Raw genomic sequence first — 14,915 nt, 5'->3', positions numbered from 1 at the left:
TGGGTCCTCCATGAATATCTTTTAACAGTTGTCCAGAAAGTCAAAGGAAATTGTGTGGATGTGAGAAAGCCTTCCTCTGCACTGATGGGAGACCCTAGGCGCTGAGCCTTGGGAAGGGGGGGTGGGGGTGGGATGGAAGGAAGCCCAGTGCTAAGGGGCTTAGCCTCTTAGCCAACACCGGGGGTGGCTTCTGTGCTCCATCACCACTCAGCACGTCCACTGAAGGCAAGGAGTTAGGGAGCGCGGGAACGCGGAGCAAGCCCCCGCTGGGGTGCAGGGCCGCGCCGACGTGTCGCTCGCACCCGGGACGCGCGCGCCCGCCCGCGGGGGCCCTGGAAAGGCGGCGGGCGGGGTCGGGGGCGTTGCGTCAGCCGGGCCGAGCCTCTGCCAGCTGGAGGGGGGCGTGCCCTGCTCTCTGCCCGGCTGCCCCGGGGACCTGACTCCAGTCTACGCGGCCCTGCTAAGCGTGCGAGATGCTGTGGCGGAGCGGCCCGCTGCTGAGGAGATTCTCCACAGCCCGGGTGAGTGAGTGAGCGGCTCCGTCCACGCCGCGGCCGGGACACGCCGCGCTGCAGCTTCTCAAAGTGCTAACCAGCCTCGTCTGGGACGGGAGATCCGCGGGCTGGGGCGTGGGGAAGCGCCGGGTGGGGATGGGCAGCCTGTGGCAGGGGAGTTGTCCTTTGTCTTCCGATGGGGAGAGGGAGCGTCGGACTGGCGGGGAGCATCTCGCGGCGGTGGCGGGAGCTGCGGGACCATCCGCAAGGGACCGGCTAGCCGCCTTTAGCCCTTTTGTTGTACGGACCAAATCCTTGGGCCGTAACAAGCACGAGTGGACCGTGCGGGGCAGTGAGACTCAGTTTAAAAAAAAAAAAAGCCGTGGTCGTTCTCCCGGGCACTGGCCACAGAGGAGGCTTAGCTTGGAAGCTCGAAATGCCCCTGAAATTTGGGAAATGCCCGGCGGGCGCTGGCCCCATTTAGCAGCAATGGATACTCTGGAGCAGCTTTTGCTACCACAGGCGCTTGGCTTCCAGGACTATCCCAGGCTGGAGACTCGGCCACGTTGAGCCTCTGTTGTACAGTAAGCGGTACTGTAAAAGCAGCTGTCGTCCAGTGCTTGGAATTGCATCAGCTGCCCAGAAGCCCAGTGAGTGGGAGGACACGTTGCACGGGAATTAGTCCTCAATATTTCGGGGGTGAGGAGCTAGACATAGATGCCTTTCTGAGTAAGGCTCCCAGCGTGTCCCGCCTGGATTGAAATGCTTCCGGAGAGGGAAGACATGCCCACGAGCCTGACTCCATAGACGAGGAACCTATACAAAATATGCTATTTTGTAAAGTAATTGCTCCTTGGTGTCCTTGGTCAAATAGTTCTCAGTAACAGTGTGTAGAGGAGGAAAAGCCCTTGGAGGTAATTTAAAAAAACAAAAAACTTGAATGTAGTCTACTTGTAAAAATGTTTCCCCAGAACACTATTTTTCCCAAATTTTCAAATTTCAAATCCAGATTTCCAATTTTTTTTCCAAATGTCCAAATTCCAAAAAGATTCCAATTTTTTCCCCAAACTTCCAAATTTTTTCCAAATTCCAAAAAGATTCCAATTTCCCCCCCAAAACTTCCAAAATTTTTCCAAATTCCAAAACGATTCCAATTTTTCCCCCAAACTATCAAATTTCAAATCCAGATTTCCAATTTTTTCCAAATGTCCAAATTCCAAAAAGATTCCATTTTTTCCCCAAACTTCCAAATTTTTTTTCAAATTCCAAAACGATTCCAGATTTCCAATTTTCCCCCAAATTTCCAAATTCCAAAAAGATTCCAATTTTTTCCCCAAACTTCCAAATTTTTTCCAAATTCCAAAAAGATTCCAATTTTTTTCCAAATTTTCAAATTTCAAATCCAGATTTCCAATTTTCCCCCCAAATGTCCAAATTCCAAAAAGATTCCAATTTTTCCCCAAACTTTCAAATTTTTTCCAAATTCCAAAATGATTCCAATTTTTCCCCAAACTTCCAAATTTCAAATCCAGATTTCCAATTTTTTTCCAAATGTCCAAATTCCAAAAAGATTCCTATTTTTCCCCAAATTCCAAAACAATTCCAATTTTTTTCCAAATTTTCAAATTTCAAATCCAGATTTCCAATTTTTCCCCAAACTTCCAAATTTTTTTCAAATTCCAAAACGATTCCAGATTTCAATTTTTTCCAAATTCCAAAAAGATTCCAATTTTTTCCAAATTTTAAAATTTCAAATCCATATTTCCATTTTTTCCCCAAATTTCCAAATTTTTTCCAAATTCCAAAAAGATTTTAATTTTTCCCAAATTTCCAAATTTTTCCAAATTCCAAAAATGTCATTTTTTCCAATTTCCAAATTCCAAACTTTTTTCAAATTCCAAATTTCCAAATTAAAATAATTTCACTTGAAGTAGATAAGGTAGGCATCCTCTGGAACAACATGCAGAAGAGTGCTATGAGGAACACTTTAATATTGCCATAAATTTGCATTCTGTACCAAAAAATTCCCCTTACCACTCTGTATATGAATTCTAAGTCTTCAACATGGCAAATGTGACTTAATGTATATATGCACATCTATAAATTAATGTGCATATATAAATATTTATAAGTGGGTGTTTATAGATATACACCCATATGTATAAGTTAAGTCACATTTTCCATATTGAAGGCTCAGAACTTAGATCAGGAAAAGACTGAAAAAAACTAAATCACATCTGTATTCACCTCTCTCTAAGTAGAACGAGGTGATTAAAAAAAAGTGAAGTATGCAATTCAGCAAATGAAAATCTGGGCTTTCCAGAGAGCCCAAGTGCTCCACTGTTTTCCAAGAAATGTTCAAACCCTGACCCATTGCAACTTGTTGGTTAGATTGCCAGTGGAAGATTTAAGAGAATGAGAGCCATAATCACAAAGGATGAGAAGATGTGGCTATATTACAATCACTGTCAGTAGGAAGAGCACTTACGTTAAAGATAAAGATTTTAGCCCAACTTTTTCAGAGTACTGAACAAATAATTGATTTCTTTCAATGACTTTTACCTTCCTGATTGCTTTTAACTCATTCATTATATACAGCTGTTTAATTCTACTTTGCTCCTGTTTCCTACATATCTGTCAAATTTTGAACACAGAATTCTTAATTCTAAATCAATGCTTTACTTCTCATTATTCTTATACCCAGCAGCCTACCATGAAGCCCAGTGATTTCATGTTGCACATGTTGCTAATCTTAGTTTGTCATTAAAGTCCTTCTTTCATCATAAAGTTTAATGCTCTACTTCTCTTTCCTTTACCTACATCATTTTCCCTATCTAGAATGTCCTGCCTCCCTTTTTCTAGCTAATGAGATCCTGCCCAACTTCTGCTGGATTAGTGCTACCTATTTAATTTTGAGGAGAAAGAGAAGAATACGTTTGTGGAGAGATAGTTGATAGTTCCATATGTCCATGCAATTGTGTATACTTTTTAAATTTTAAAAGTTTTCTTTCAAATGTGGAGGAAGGGGAATACACCAAAAATAAATGACTTCCTCCTGAAGTAGGAAGGGGATTGAATGCCTAAGGTTTCCTTGAACTAGAAATCATACTCTCAGTTTAAAAAAAAAAACAACTCAGTTTTTAACAGGTCCACCCTTCACTAAATCCTGTATCTTGTCTGTGACTCACAAATTGTTGGCTCCTGTCCTAAGAAATTCATCATTAATCCCTGTTTTATATGAGGGATAGCATGATTACACAACTTTATTTCATTCTTTGAAGGGATCTTCAATCTTGGTCAAAACATGTCTTTCTTGCATATCTTCACAAAACAGAAACTATGGGAAAAAACATAATTTCTTACCTTTAATGAGTAGTATAAAGTTACTTAGCTGAAGTAGAACAATACATTTTCATTCTCCAGCCTGTATACTAATGAATATATTATAATTGAATTCTTTTCATTTTCTCCCTTCTCTTGGATTTAGTGGTAAAAATGACTTAGTTTTTTCTGTCAAATATTTTGCCTCTAAGTAAATGTTGTGTTGAATATGGGAAATAGCTGTAGTGAAATAGAAAGAAGTAGAAAGTATTACTGAGACTTGACAAGCACAATTACTTACATGGGTTAATGGAGTCTGTGATACTGATTAGAACCATCCCTTTTTACAGTTTGGTAAATGGGGAAAGAGGTAACCAAAAAGTTCTAGGTATGGTCAGGAAAATGGCCATTCTGGAAAGTCATCTGTTTCTTCTATTTTGGAACTAAACCCTTCCCTCTCCAAATCACAAAACTGCATATTCTATGACTCGGGTTGGGCATGTAGTACAAAAAAGGTATACATGAAGCAGCTACTGGGCAGAGCAAGACCTGGAGTCAGGAAGACTGGAGTTCACATCCTATCTCAGGTACTTATCAGCTGTATGAACCAGGCAAAGTCACTTAACCTCTTTTTGCCTCAATTTCTTTACTTGTAAAATGGATTTAACAATAGTACCTACCTTCTAGGATTGTCATGAGGAACAACTGAAATAATTGTAAAGTGCCTGTCATATATAATATGCACTACATAAATATTACCAAGTGTTTGGTACAAAAATATTCATGGCAGTACTCTTGTAGCAAAGAATTGGAAACTAAAGGGGTGCCCATGAATTGGAGAATAACTAAACAAATAGTCATATTTGAGTAGAAAGGAACATGCCATAAGAAACAATGAAAAGGAGAGATTCAGAGCAACCTGGAATGAAGTAATCTAGCATGTGAAGTAAGCATAATCAGGGGGACAGTTTATGTAGTGCTATTGTAAAAAAAAAAAAAAACTCTGAAGGACACAAGAATTCCAGTCAGTGCTTCTTCCACCTCTCAACAGAGAGCTGATGGATTCTTAAGGAAATGAATTGAGCATAAATTTTTAGAGATGGTCAATATGTGAATTTGTTTACTATGATAGCTCATTAAAAGGTACTTTCCCCCCTTAACTTTGGAAGGAAGAGTTGAGAGGCTAGTGATAAGGGATTTTAAAATAAATGATTAAAAATTTATGCATCCATAGATCACTTTAAAATGCTCAGAAAATGCATATCATTTATTTGTTGCTGAGGCAATTGTGGTTAAATGACTTGTCCAGGATCACACAGCTAGGAAGTGTTAAGTGTCTGAAGTCAGATTTGAACTCAGGTCCTCCTGACTTCAAGGCTGGTGCTCTATCCACTGCACTAACAAACTACCCCTTGATGATTTATTAATTGGAGCATTAGGTGCCGTATTCTTATAGTGATAGTTCTTGAAGTACAAGACGACAACTTGGTTTTAAATTTCTCAGTGCTCTTCTTTATAAATGCTGACTTTGCTCATACCCCCTCTATTGCCTCATCCAGGGTGGTAACTCTCTAATTCTGCTGATGCAACTTGGCAAGTGACCCCTTTTCCCACCTCCTCTCTAGGTCTGTTGACAGTAGTCAGAATGGGACCCAACTTGCTGTAAGTTCTAAGAAGTGTTCTAGGTCTGTTGAGCCAACTACCCAATCCCCCCAAAGTACCATTACAAACAGTATGGCAGATCAGGTGACATCAAGTGTGAATTAATCTTTGTGTTATGTTACCTGGATTCATAAAAGTCTACTTTCCTTAGTCACTGCTTCTGTTCATAAGGTCACTCATCCATATTCTCTAGTACCACTGGTCATATCTGGTCTCATTAAGATGTTTTCTTGGTGTCTATTTAGGTGGGCTACTGCTCTAACAACTCTGCCTCCAACTTGCCTAGGTTATTCAAGAATGTAACATGAGGTAGGTGGAGGAAAGTAGGGCAGAAAGGCATCTGTGATCCACAAAAAATCTAAGATCCCTCATGGTCAAGCATTGAACTGGACTTCTTTCCAGGTATACTGTTTGAGTCCTAGAAGGCAATTCTCTTGATTCTTAAAGCTCATACAAGACTAGATCCATCAAGCCTTAAACACATTGATCTGTCCACCAAAGTATCTAGTTCACCTAGAATATCATTGCAAATGTCCAGAAGCTACAGACATACCCCATGAGAGAGCCATTTCTCCACCATGGACAGATTAGTTTGTTGGTAGAAAGTGAAATGAATCATCACAAATCTTCCATACCTCTGGTCAGAAGCTTTGTGCTTCTTTCCTTAGCAGGAGATGGTCACTTGGCAGAGTGAACCACCCAACAAGACATGACTGGTATATCAGCAGCAGGAAAGCCAACTGGGTACCCTCAGAGCAAAACTCCCAAGGCCCAGGATGATCCAGGACTTGGCAGAAAATGTTCCTAAGGTGATACTGAAAGCTGCTCAGTTCCCTGCCTGTAGATCTCCATCTGGACTTAGAGCCCAGAATAGTCTTTACTTAAGGCAGTTCCGCTGCCCCAGAAGTCATATTTCTATCCTATGTGACCCAAATCCTATTGCAGAGGAGTCTTAAGTTCTTTCCTTGTTTTTATTTTGAAAATTAAAAGTCAATCAACACATCCTTTCTCTATACAAATCAGAACAGAAAAAGTGGCAGCTTGATGGCTCAATAGCTACAGCTCAATGGCCTGGACTCAGAAAGACCTGAGTCAAATCCAGCTTCAGACACTTCCTAACTGTGTGATCTGGGCAAATCACTTAACCTCTGTTTGCATTAATTTATTGGAGAAGGAAATGCCAAATCATTCCGGTTTCTTTGCCAAGAAAACCCCATGGCTACTATGGTCCATTTGGTCATGAAGAGTTGGACACAACTGAACAACAAAGATGAAACCATAGATCTCAATTATAGACAGCTTTTTTTTTTTTTTAAGAGAAAGTATATGACAAATTCGATCCAGTTACCTTCCAAAACTCTGCTGCTTGTCTCTCTCCAAACTTTCCTCTCCTGAGACTAGTAGGTAAAGCTATTGATGCTTTAAGTGGCTTCAGACACATAGTAGCTAATTACCCTGAGAAAGTCACTTAATTCTGGAGGTGGTTTTTTTTTTTTTTTTTGAGTTCTCATTTTATTTTATTTTATTTTATTTTTTTATTTGGGAACAATTTTGTTTCATATTTTATTTATTTTTTTTTTAGAATTTTTTTTTCACAGTATATATGCATGAGTAATTTTTTTTATAATATTATCCCTTGTATTCATTTTTCCAAATTATCCCCCCCTCCCGCTATTCCCTCCCCCCAATGACAGGCAATCCCATACATTTTACGTGTGTTACAATAAAACCTAGATACAATATATGTGTATAAATACCATTTTCTTGTTGCACATTAAGTATTAGATTCCGAAGGTATAAGTAACCTGAGTAGATAGACAGTAGTGCTAACAATTTACATTCACTTCCCAGTGTTCCTTCTCTGGGTGTAGTTATTTCTGTCCATCATTGATCAACTGGAAGTGAGTTGGATCTTCTTTATGTTGAAGATTTCCACTTCCATCAGAATACATCTTCATACAGCATTGAAGTGTACAGCGATCTTCTGGTTCTATTCATTTCAGCATTGAAGTGTACAGCGATCTTCTGGTTCTATTCATTTCACTCAGCATCATTTGATTTAAGTCTCTCCAAGCCTCTCTGTATTCCTCCTGCTGGTCATTTCTTACAGAGCAATAGTATTCCATAACCTTCATATACCATAATTTACCCAACCATTCTCCAATTGATGGGCATCCATTCAACTTCCATTCTGGAGGGTTTTTTGACCAAAATGGTTGCTGGGAGAAAAAGTTAGGAAACTTACCGGGAAGTGGTCATATCTTTTTATAGTTCTAGATAAAGAGAAGAGTACCCAGACATAGTCTGGCACATTCATGAGCTATGATGGATGATAAGATAAAAAGAGGGATTTTTTAGTGACAGCAGGGATTTTTTGAACTTGATAGAACAAGGATATTGAGTAAGCAGAACCACTCAACTCCTATCAGACTTCTCCTTTCTCTGTCAGTGAAAAGGATCTGCAGAGGTGTGGAGGACAAAAATGGTTCAAAGGAAATTGAAAAGTTAATTAAGAACCCCTAGATTTTTTTTTTAATGAACTATTGTCATCAGGTTGAAATAAACTCTATCTTAGGGCAATAACAATATAGACTTAATTGCTGAGTGATCTTTGAGGAAAGAGAGGGAAGGAAATAAGCATTTATTAAGCAACTCCTACATGCCAAGTTCTTTCCAAACATTTTGTTTGATCTTTGGAAAAACTTAATTAGAAAGTACAAGCTATTGCAAGCTTGGAGTCAGACAAAATAGTCAGATTTGCAAAAAGGGAAAGACAGCGGTTTCTTCAAATAACAGGTCAACATGTTTCAATTCCTGGAAAGATTCCAAACGCATTAAAGTGTTTGCAGGCACTCAGAGCAATGATTGCTAGGACTTGCAGGGAATAAAATGATTCAAGCCAGGATAATGTACATTTCCTTTTGACAGAGTTTCTAGACTTGTGGATTATGATAATCAATCATTCCTTTCAACATAATTTCTAGACTCATGGACCATGATAATCATTCAGTAAGCATTTATTAAGCACCTGCTATTTCAGGCACTGTTCTGGCTACTAGAGATACAAAGACAAAATTAAAATCAGCACTTCCTTCAAAAAGCATTTTTCTGTAAGGGGAAACAATATAATACATTTAAATATATCTAAAATTTATATAAAACAAATGCAAGGAAATTTGAGCAGGGAGATAGTGATAATTTGGGTGACCAGAAAGGGCCTCAAGTTGGATGGGATATTAGTGCTGAGCTGGGAAAGAAACTAGAAATTCTAAGAGACAGAAGTAAGGAAGGGGGGATTCAAGGAAAAGAGCCAGCCTATGCAAAGGCTGAAGATATGGTACCATATGGGGATGCATATTGACTGGCAGAATCCATAGAACCCTGTGGTATGCCCTGATTAGAGGACATAATATGACTAATGAGCTGGCTAAAGAGACTGAGAAGAAGTTAATACCCATAAATCCATAGAAGAGTTTGGCATCGTAAGAGTCAGTTAGCTATAATAAGGAGTAAGACACCATGAGGCAGAACACTGTGGTGGGCTAATCCAAAAGGGACTCAGCAAAGATGGCAGAGGCCATGGACAGATTTAGAGAGGAAATTTAACCTTGGGGATTTGACATCTGATTGGATATGTAATATGGATCCAAGACCTCCCCATAGGTGGGATTGTAAGGTTGAGCTGATCCTCAATAGTGCCCTTTCCTGCTTGCCTCAAACAGTATCCTATCAGTAATTCAAACTTACTCTGCCAACTCCATTCTGTGAGGATATGACTTAGTTTCTTGGAATTTTGTAAAAGTAAAACCATATCCTTATAAAAGGGGGTATAGAACCAGAAATCAAATATGGAAGGCATTTCAGAAGTTAAAGTTTTGTTGGCCTTGGAGTTAATGATGCCAGACTGGAGCTTAGGAGGTAGACCAGAGCTTGATATATAAATCTAGGCATCCTCTGTTTAGAGATAATACTTGAACCTGTAGGAGCTGATGATCAGGAGAGGGAGGGGGTAGGGAAAAAAGAGAGACAAAGATAGAACCTGTGGTATATCCTGGTTAGAGGACATAATGTGAATAATGGGCTGGCTAAGGAGACTGAGAAGAGATCAAACTCTAAGGACAGTGAGAAGTGGTTAACAGGTAGAAGGACAGGCAGAGTGTTGGAAAACCTAAAAAAGAGAGGATCTAAGAGAAGAGTGGTCAACAGGATTAGCTTCTGCAGAAGGGTTAAGGATGAGGGCTGGGGAAAAGCCAGTGGATCTGGCAGTGAGGATATAGGTTATAACTTCAGGGAGAGCAGTTTCAGTTAAGGCAGAGGCCAGATTGCCAAGGGTTGTGAAAACTGAGAGGAAAGCAAAGTTGAAACAATTAATGTAGGCTGTTTTTTTTTTTCCTAAGACTGTGGCTATTTAAGATGCGGTGAAAAGACCTGGACATATTTGTAGCTGGTAGGGAAGGGGCTGGAAGCTAGGGAGAGATTGAAGATTAGAGATTGAAAAGGAGGGATGTTTGGGAGGGCAATGTACCAGGGAGAGAGTCTAAGGTCCATGGAAAAGGCTTGACCTTTGTGAGAAAGGCCTTCTGCAAAACTAGAAGTAATAGAAGGAGTCTAGAGAGAGGTCAATTTGGACTTTGTACAAGGAAAAGCTTGCGAATGATCAGAGCTGTCCCAAAGAGAAATGGACTATGTCTGAGTGTAGTGAGCTATCTTTATCACAGGAGGCTTTAGAAAGAAGCTGGCTAGGCACATGGCAAGAGCGATGGAAAGCCTATTCCTGTTCAAGTTCAGTTTGGACTAGATGGTATCTAAGTTCTTGTAAATCTTAGGCCAGTGGTTTTCAGAATGTAGTCTGGGTTCCCCAGAGGGATCTCAAAACCCCTTCGTGGACTCTTTGAAATTAAAACTATTTTCATAATAATATTAAAATGTTTTTATTTCTAATAAGAGTATCTGTAAATACTCTATAGCTAGATGATACAATTGATAGAGCACCTGACCTAGAGTCAGGAGGGCTTGAATTCAAATCTAGGGTCAAACATTTAGTAGCCGTATGACCCTGGACAAGTCACATAATGTTTGCCTCAGTTTCCATATCTGCATCTGAGCTGAAGAAGGAAATAGCAAACCACTCCAGTATCTTTGCCAAGAAAACCCCAAATGGGGTCTTGATGAGTTGGACACAAAATGATTGACTAAACATCACATATAATCCACATAAGCAAAACTCTTTGCAGGGGAGGTGTCCTCAATAATTTTTAAGAATGTAAAGGTCCAAGTTCAAATGTGGTCTCAGACACTTAAAACTTCCTAGTTATGTGACCCTGGGCAAGTAACTTAACCCCAGCCTCAGGAAAAAAAAAAAAAAGAATGTAAAGGGGTGCTGAAACCTTTGAGAACAGCTGCCCTTTGCTGTGCTATTTTTGAATGCCTGAAGGAAAGCAGTTCTCCCTAAAAAGAACAGAAATATTTCTGAATCTGTCATGCTCTTATGAGATCTAACAACAGCTTCAGTGCATAGCACAATGTCTGGCACACAGTAAATGCTTAATGTTTGTTTATTCATTGATGCTTCAAAAAAAATAACATAATTAACCTTTTTTTATGTGTTAGCCTCTCCCTCTTTTGTACCATGTAAAAGCAAGAAAATCTGACCTTCCTGTAAAATGAGATTAGGTTACATGATCCCTCAGACCATTTCCAGTTCTACAGATTCTGATCCTAAGTTTTCCTTGTATTTTCCCTTTATTCCCATCACATTCTCCTTACTTTATATCATTCTTATCTGTGTATCACATCATAATCTGCTTTACCAGAACAAGGACTGTGGCATTTTTCCTTTTTGTATTATTAGCACCTTTAGTAGTACCTAACATATAATAAATATTTAATATTTGTGGGATTATTGTAGAAAGCAGTTCCTTTCCATATCTAAGAATGCTAAAGAAACCATGTTTCTGTCATTGATCTGTCCATTTTTTTTATTTTTTGAAAAAATTTAATTCTTTGAAGTAGACTAGTTGCTGCAACATATTTTGCTACCAAAAATATCTTTCCATGATATTGTTTTGAACTATTCTATTCTTATTTCTGCCTTCTGACTTGTGTTTCCGTAGGGCAAATTTTCAAAATTAAATGCTGTCTCTTCCAATTGATAAATGTATGTGAACACGAAATATTCAGAAGAAGAAATCAAAGCTATAAAAAGCCACGTAAAAATGCTCCCAAACACTAATCATTAGAAATATGTAAATTAAAACAGGTCTACAATACTACCTTAGTGGTCAGATTGACTAAGAGCAACCACAACCGAAAAAAGACAACTGCTGGAGGAGCTGTGGGAAAGCTGGTGTGCTAATGCACCATTGGTCGAGCTGTAAATTGGTCCAGCAATTCTAGAGAACAATTTTGGAATACCAAAAAACAACAACAACAACAACAAAAAAAAACTATTAAATCAAACATATACTTTGACCCAAGAATGCTACTATTACTTCTATATCCCAAAGAGATCAAAAAAAGAGGAAAAGGACCCCTATGTACAAAAAAAATTGTATCAATTTTTTTTTTTTTAATAGTGGCAAAGACTTGGAAACTTATTAGGTATCCATCAATTGGGGAACTGCTAAACAAGTTATGGTATATGATTGTGATGGAATATTCTTGTGCTATAAGAAATAATGAAGGGGATAATTTCAGAAAAACCTGGGAAGACTCACATGAACTGTTACAGACTAAGACAAGCAGAATCAGAAGAACATTTTTACACAACAATAATATTGTAACCAGAGGACTCATGATGAAACATACTATCCACCTCTAGATAGAGAACTGAGGGATTCAGAGTAGAAACTAAAACATTTTCTATCTTAAAAATTTTTGATATGGCTAATGGAAGAATTTTTTGCATGACTAAACATATTTGTAATGGCCTTTCCCCCCTAATCTTCTCAATAGATCAGTGGGGATAGGGAAAGGAGAGAATTTGGAACTGAAAATAAAATTAAATTGAATTTTAAAAACAAATAAAATGGTATGTTGTCCTTTTCTCCACAACAGTGATATATAGTACCAAGGATTAATTTAAATGTTTTATTATATCTTCAACTACCTATCAGACATCTCAAACTAGAGATCCCAGAGGTATCTTAAAGTCAACATGTCCAGACTGAACTCATTATCTTTCCTCCCAAATCTTTCCTTCTTCCTAATTTTCCCTGTTCTCATCAAGGATACCACTTTCTTCTTAACCACTCAGGCTCATAGTTAGGCATCATCCTGGATTCCTCATTCTCTTTCACTCTATAGATCCAAAAAGTTGTTAAATCCTGTAGATTATATATTTGTACCATATCTCCTATATGCCCCCTTTTCTTTTCAGACATCACTACCACTTTATCATCTTACACCTGGACTCCCACCTCTTGGTTGGTTTTTATGCCTCAAGTCTCTCCCTGTTCCACACTCTCTTCTTTTCAGCTACCCAAACAATCTTCCTAAAATGCAGATCTGACCATATCCCCTTCCTATTTAATAAACTCTTATCAAAAAATAAAGTTCTCCATTTGGTTTTTAAATCTCTTTATGATTTGGCTTCCTTTGACCTTTCCAGTCTTCTTATACCTCAACTCTCTTCCACATACTCTATGATCTATGAGTGATATTTGGTCTCCTTGATGTTCCTTGCACAAGATATTCCTGTTATGCCTCAGTTTCCCTGGTGGCAACCCCTCTTTCCTGGCCATTAGGACTGAGATAGGATTAGAACTGCAGAGCTCTAGACTTTCTGGCATTCCAAAGAGTTATAAAACTCCAGACGGCTTACCTCAAATGTTTGGGCATCTTTCTGGCTCAGATGTCCTGTCTCCTAGCTTCTTTCTTCATTCCCAACTTATCAGTATTTATGATTCTTCCTTCTTCACCCCCAACCTGTCCTTTATGATACTTTCCTGGAACTTCTATCCACCCAGTGCTCTATGGCCCTTGCCTTTGTTTCCCTGATAGCTGGAGCCCTATAAAAAGTCTCTAGAATCACTCACTTGTTGCTGAGTACTTTGAGACAAGCGTCTGATCCAGCCAGATGGTTAATATGGCTTCACCAGTCCTACTTTTCACTATTAAAATATAAAAAACCCTCTAATATCTGTCTTGCCTCAGTTTCTTCACTCCATCTTCTGACAGCGCATTTCTACTTGCTCTCCCTCTTCTTCTCTCTGTTCCTGACTTCCTCCAAGTCTCAGCTAAAATGCCACTTTCTGCAAGAAGCTTTCACTTTAAAATCCCCTTCAATTTATTCTGTATATGATTGTTCTGTCTACATTTACATTCTGTCTATAAATTGTTGCATGCTGTCTTCTCCATTAGACTATCAGGTCCTTGAAGGTAATTTTTTTTCTTTTTTTCTTGCATTTAGCACAATGCCTGACACATATTAGGTACTTAAAAGGACCAGAAATTTAAATGCTTTTAATGTAGGTAGAGTTTTTACATATGTATTTATGCACATATGTGTGTGTATACATAATAAAACAAATTTTCAAAGAAAAAAAGAAAAATACCTTTAACATTTTTTAAGGGCCATAAATTATCATAGTACTTTGTACATGTTAATGAAAACAGGATGAAATTTTACCTCATTTTTTACTTTAAATTTTACTTTACTTACTTATAATAGCTGTTTATGATAATTTTTGCAGATACAAGAAATTATAGGAAGTATTAGTAAACATTTTTAAAAAAATAAAAATTCTTGAATCAATTGATGTCTCTGGTCCTTCTAATGGTAATATATATATATATATATATATATATATTTTTTCTCTTTACTTGATTCCCTGTAACATTGAAATTCTGCCATCTTGTTATAGACAGTTATTCAGTCATGAAATCAATTTTCTAAATGCAAAAGGAGTTCTACAAACAGAACATTCTGAAACCCTTTCTACAAACATTATGAACTGGGAATTCAATTCCAAAGGGAATTACCATGCCAGCTGAACATCATTACATTTGAATTGTGTATATCATATACACCTTACTTAAACAAAAAAGCTAGCATTTTCGGGGCTGGTTAGAGTGATCAACAACCAGAGATTTTATTGTTAGCATGTATATTAATAAAAATGAGACTATATGATATCTAGTCTCTCTATTTTCAATTGTTCTTTCATTTTTATCTCTAGATTTATTCTTATTTCAATTAGGGAATTGAATAGGAGCTGAGATAAGCCTAGTGTTACCTCCCACCACTCCTCCCCTATCTCCTAGTTCCTACATGACTTTTAAAGGATTTTGCTAGTTGGAGTCCCTAAAATAGGTTTTGGAGATACAAACTATTAATTTGGGCTTTAACAAATAAGAGTAATTGTCTAATCGTAAGTCTACAAACTAGCTAGGGCCATTTTCTTTCAGTATGAAGAAAATTAGAAAAAAAAAAATTAG

General features: G+C 38.2%; 1 protein-coding gene across 1 annotated transcript in view; it reads left to right on the top strand.

The window, feature by feature from the left end:
• Positions 1 to 383: 383 nt before the first annotated feature.
• Positions 384 to 14,915, top strand: part of ALDH1L2 (aldehyde dehydrogenase 1 family member L2) — a 62,029-nt gene continuing 47,497 nt past the window's right edge. Inside the window, exon 1 of the mRNA XM_074271466.1 lies at positions 384 to 521. Coding sequence (XP_074127567.1) covers positions 474 to 521 — 48 coding nt within the window. The 5' untranslated portion in view covers positions 384 to 473. The remainder of the gene's footprint in view (positions 522 to 14,915) is intronic.

This window comes from Sminthopsis crassicaudata, chromosome 5 (genome assembly GCF_048593235.1).
Source record: "Sminthopsis crassicaudata isolate SCR6 chromosome 5, ASM4859323v1, whole genome shotgun sequence".
NCBI lineage: Eukaryota > Metazoa > Chordata > Mammalia > Dasyuromorphia > Dasyuridae > Sminthopsis > Sminthopsis crassicaudata.
This window is presented reverse-complemented; position numbering and strand designations above follow the sequence as displayed.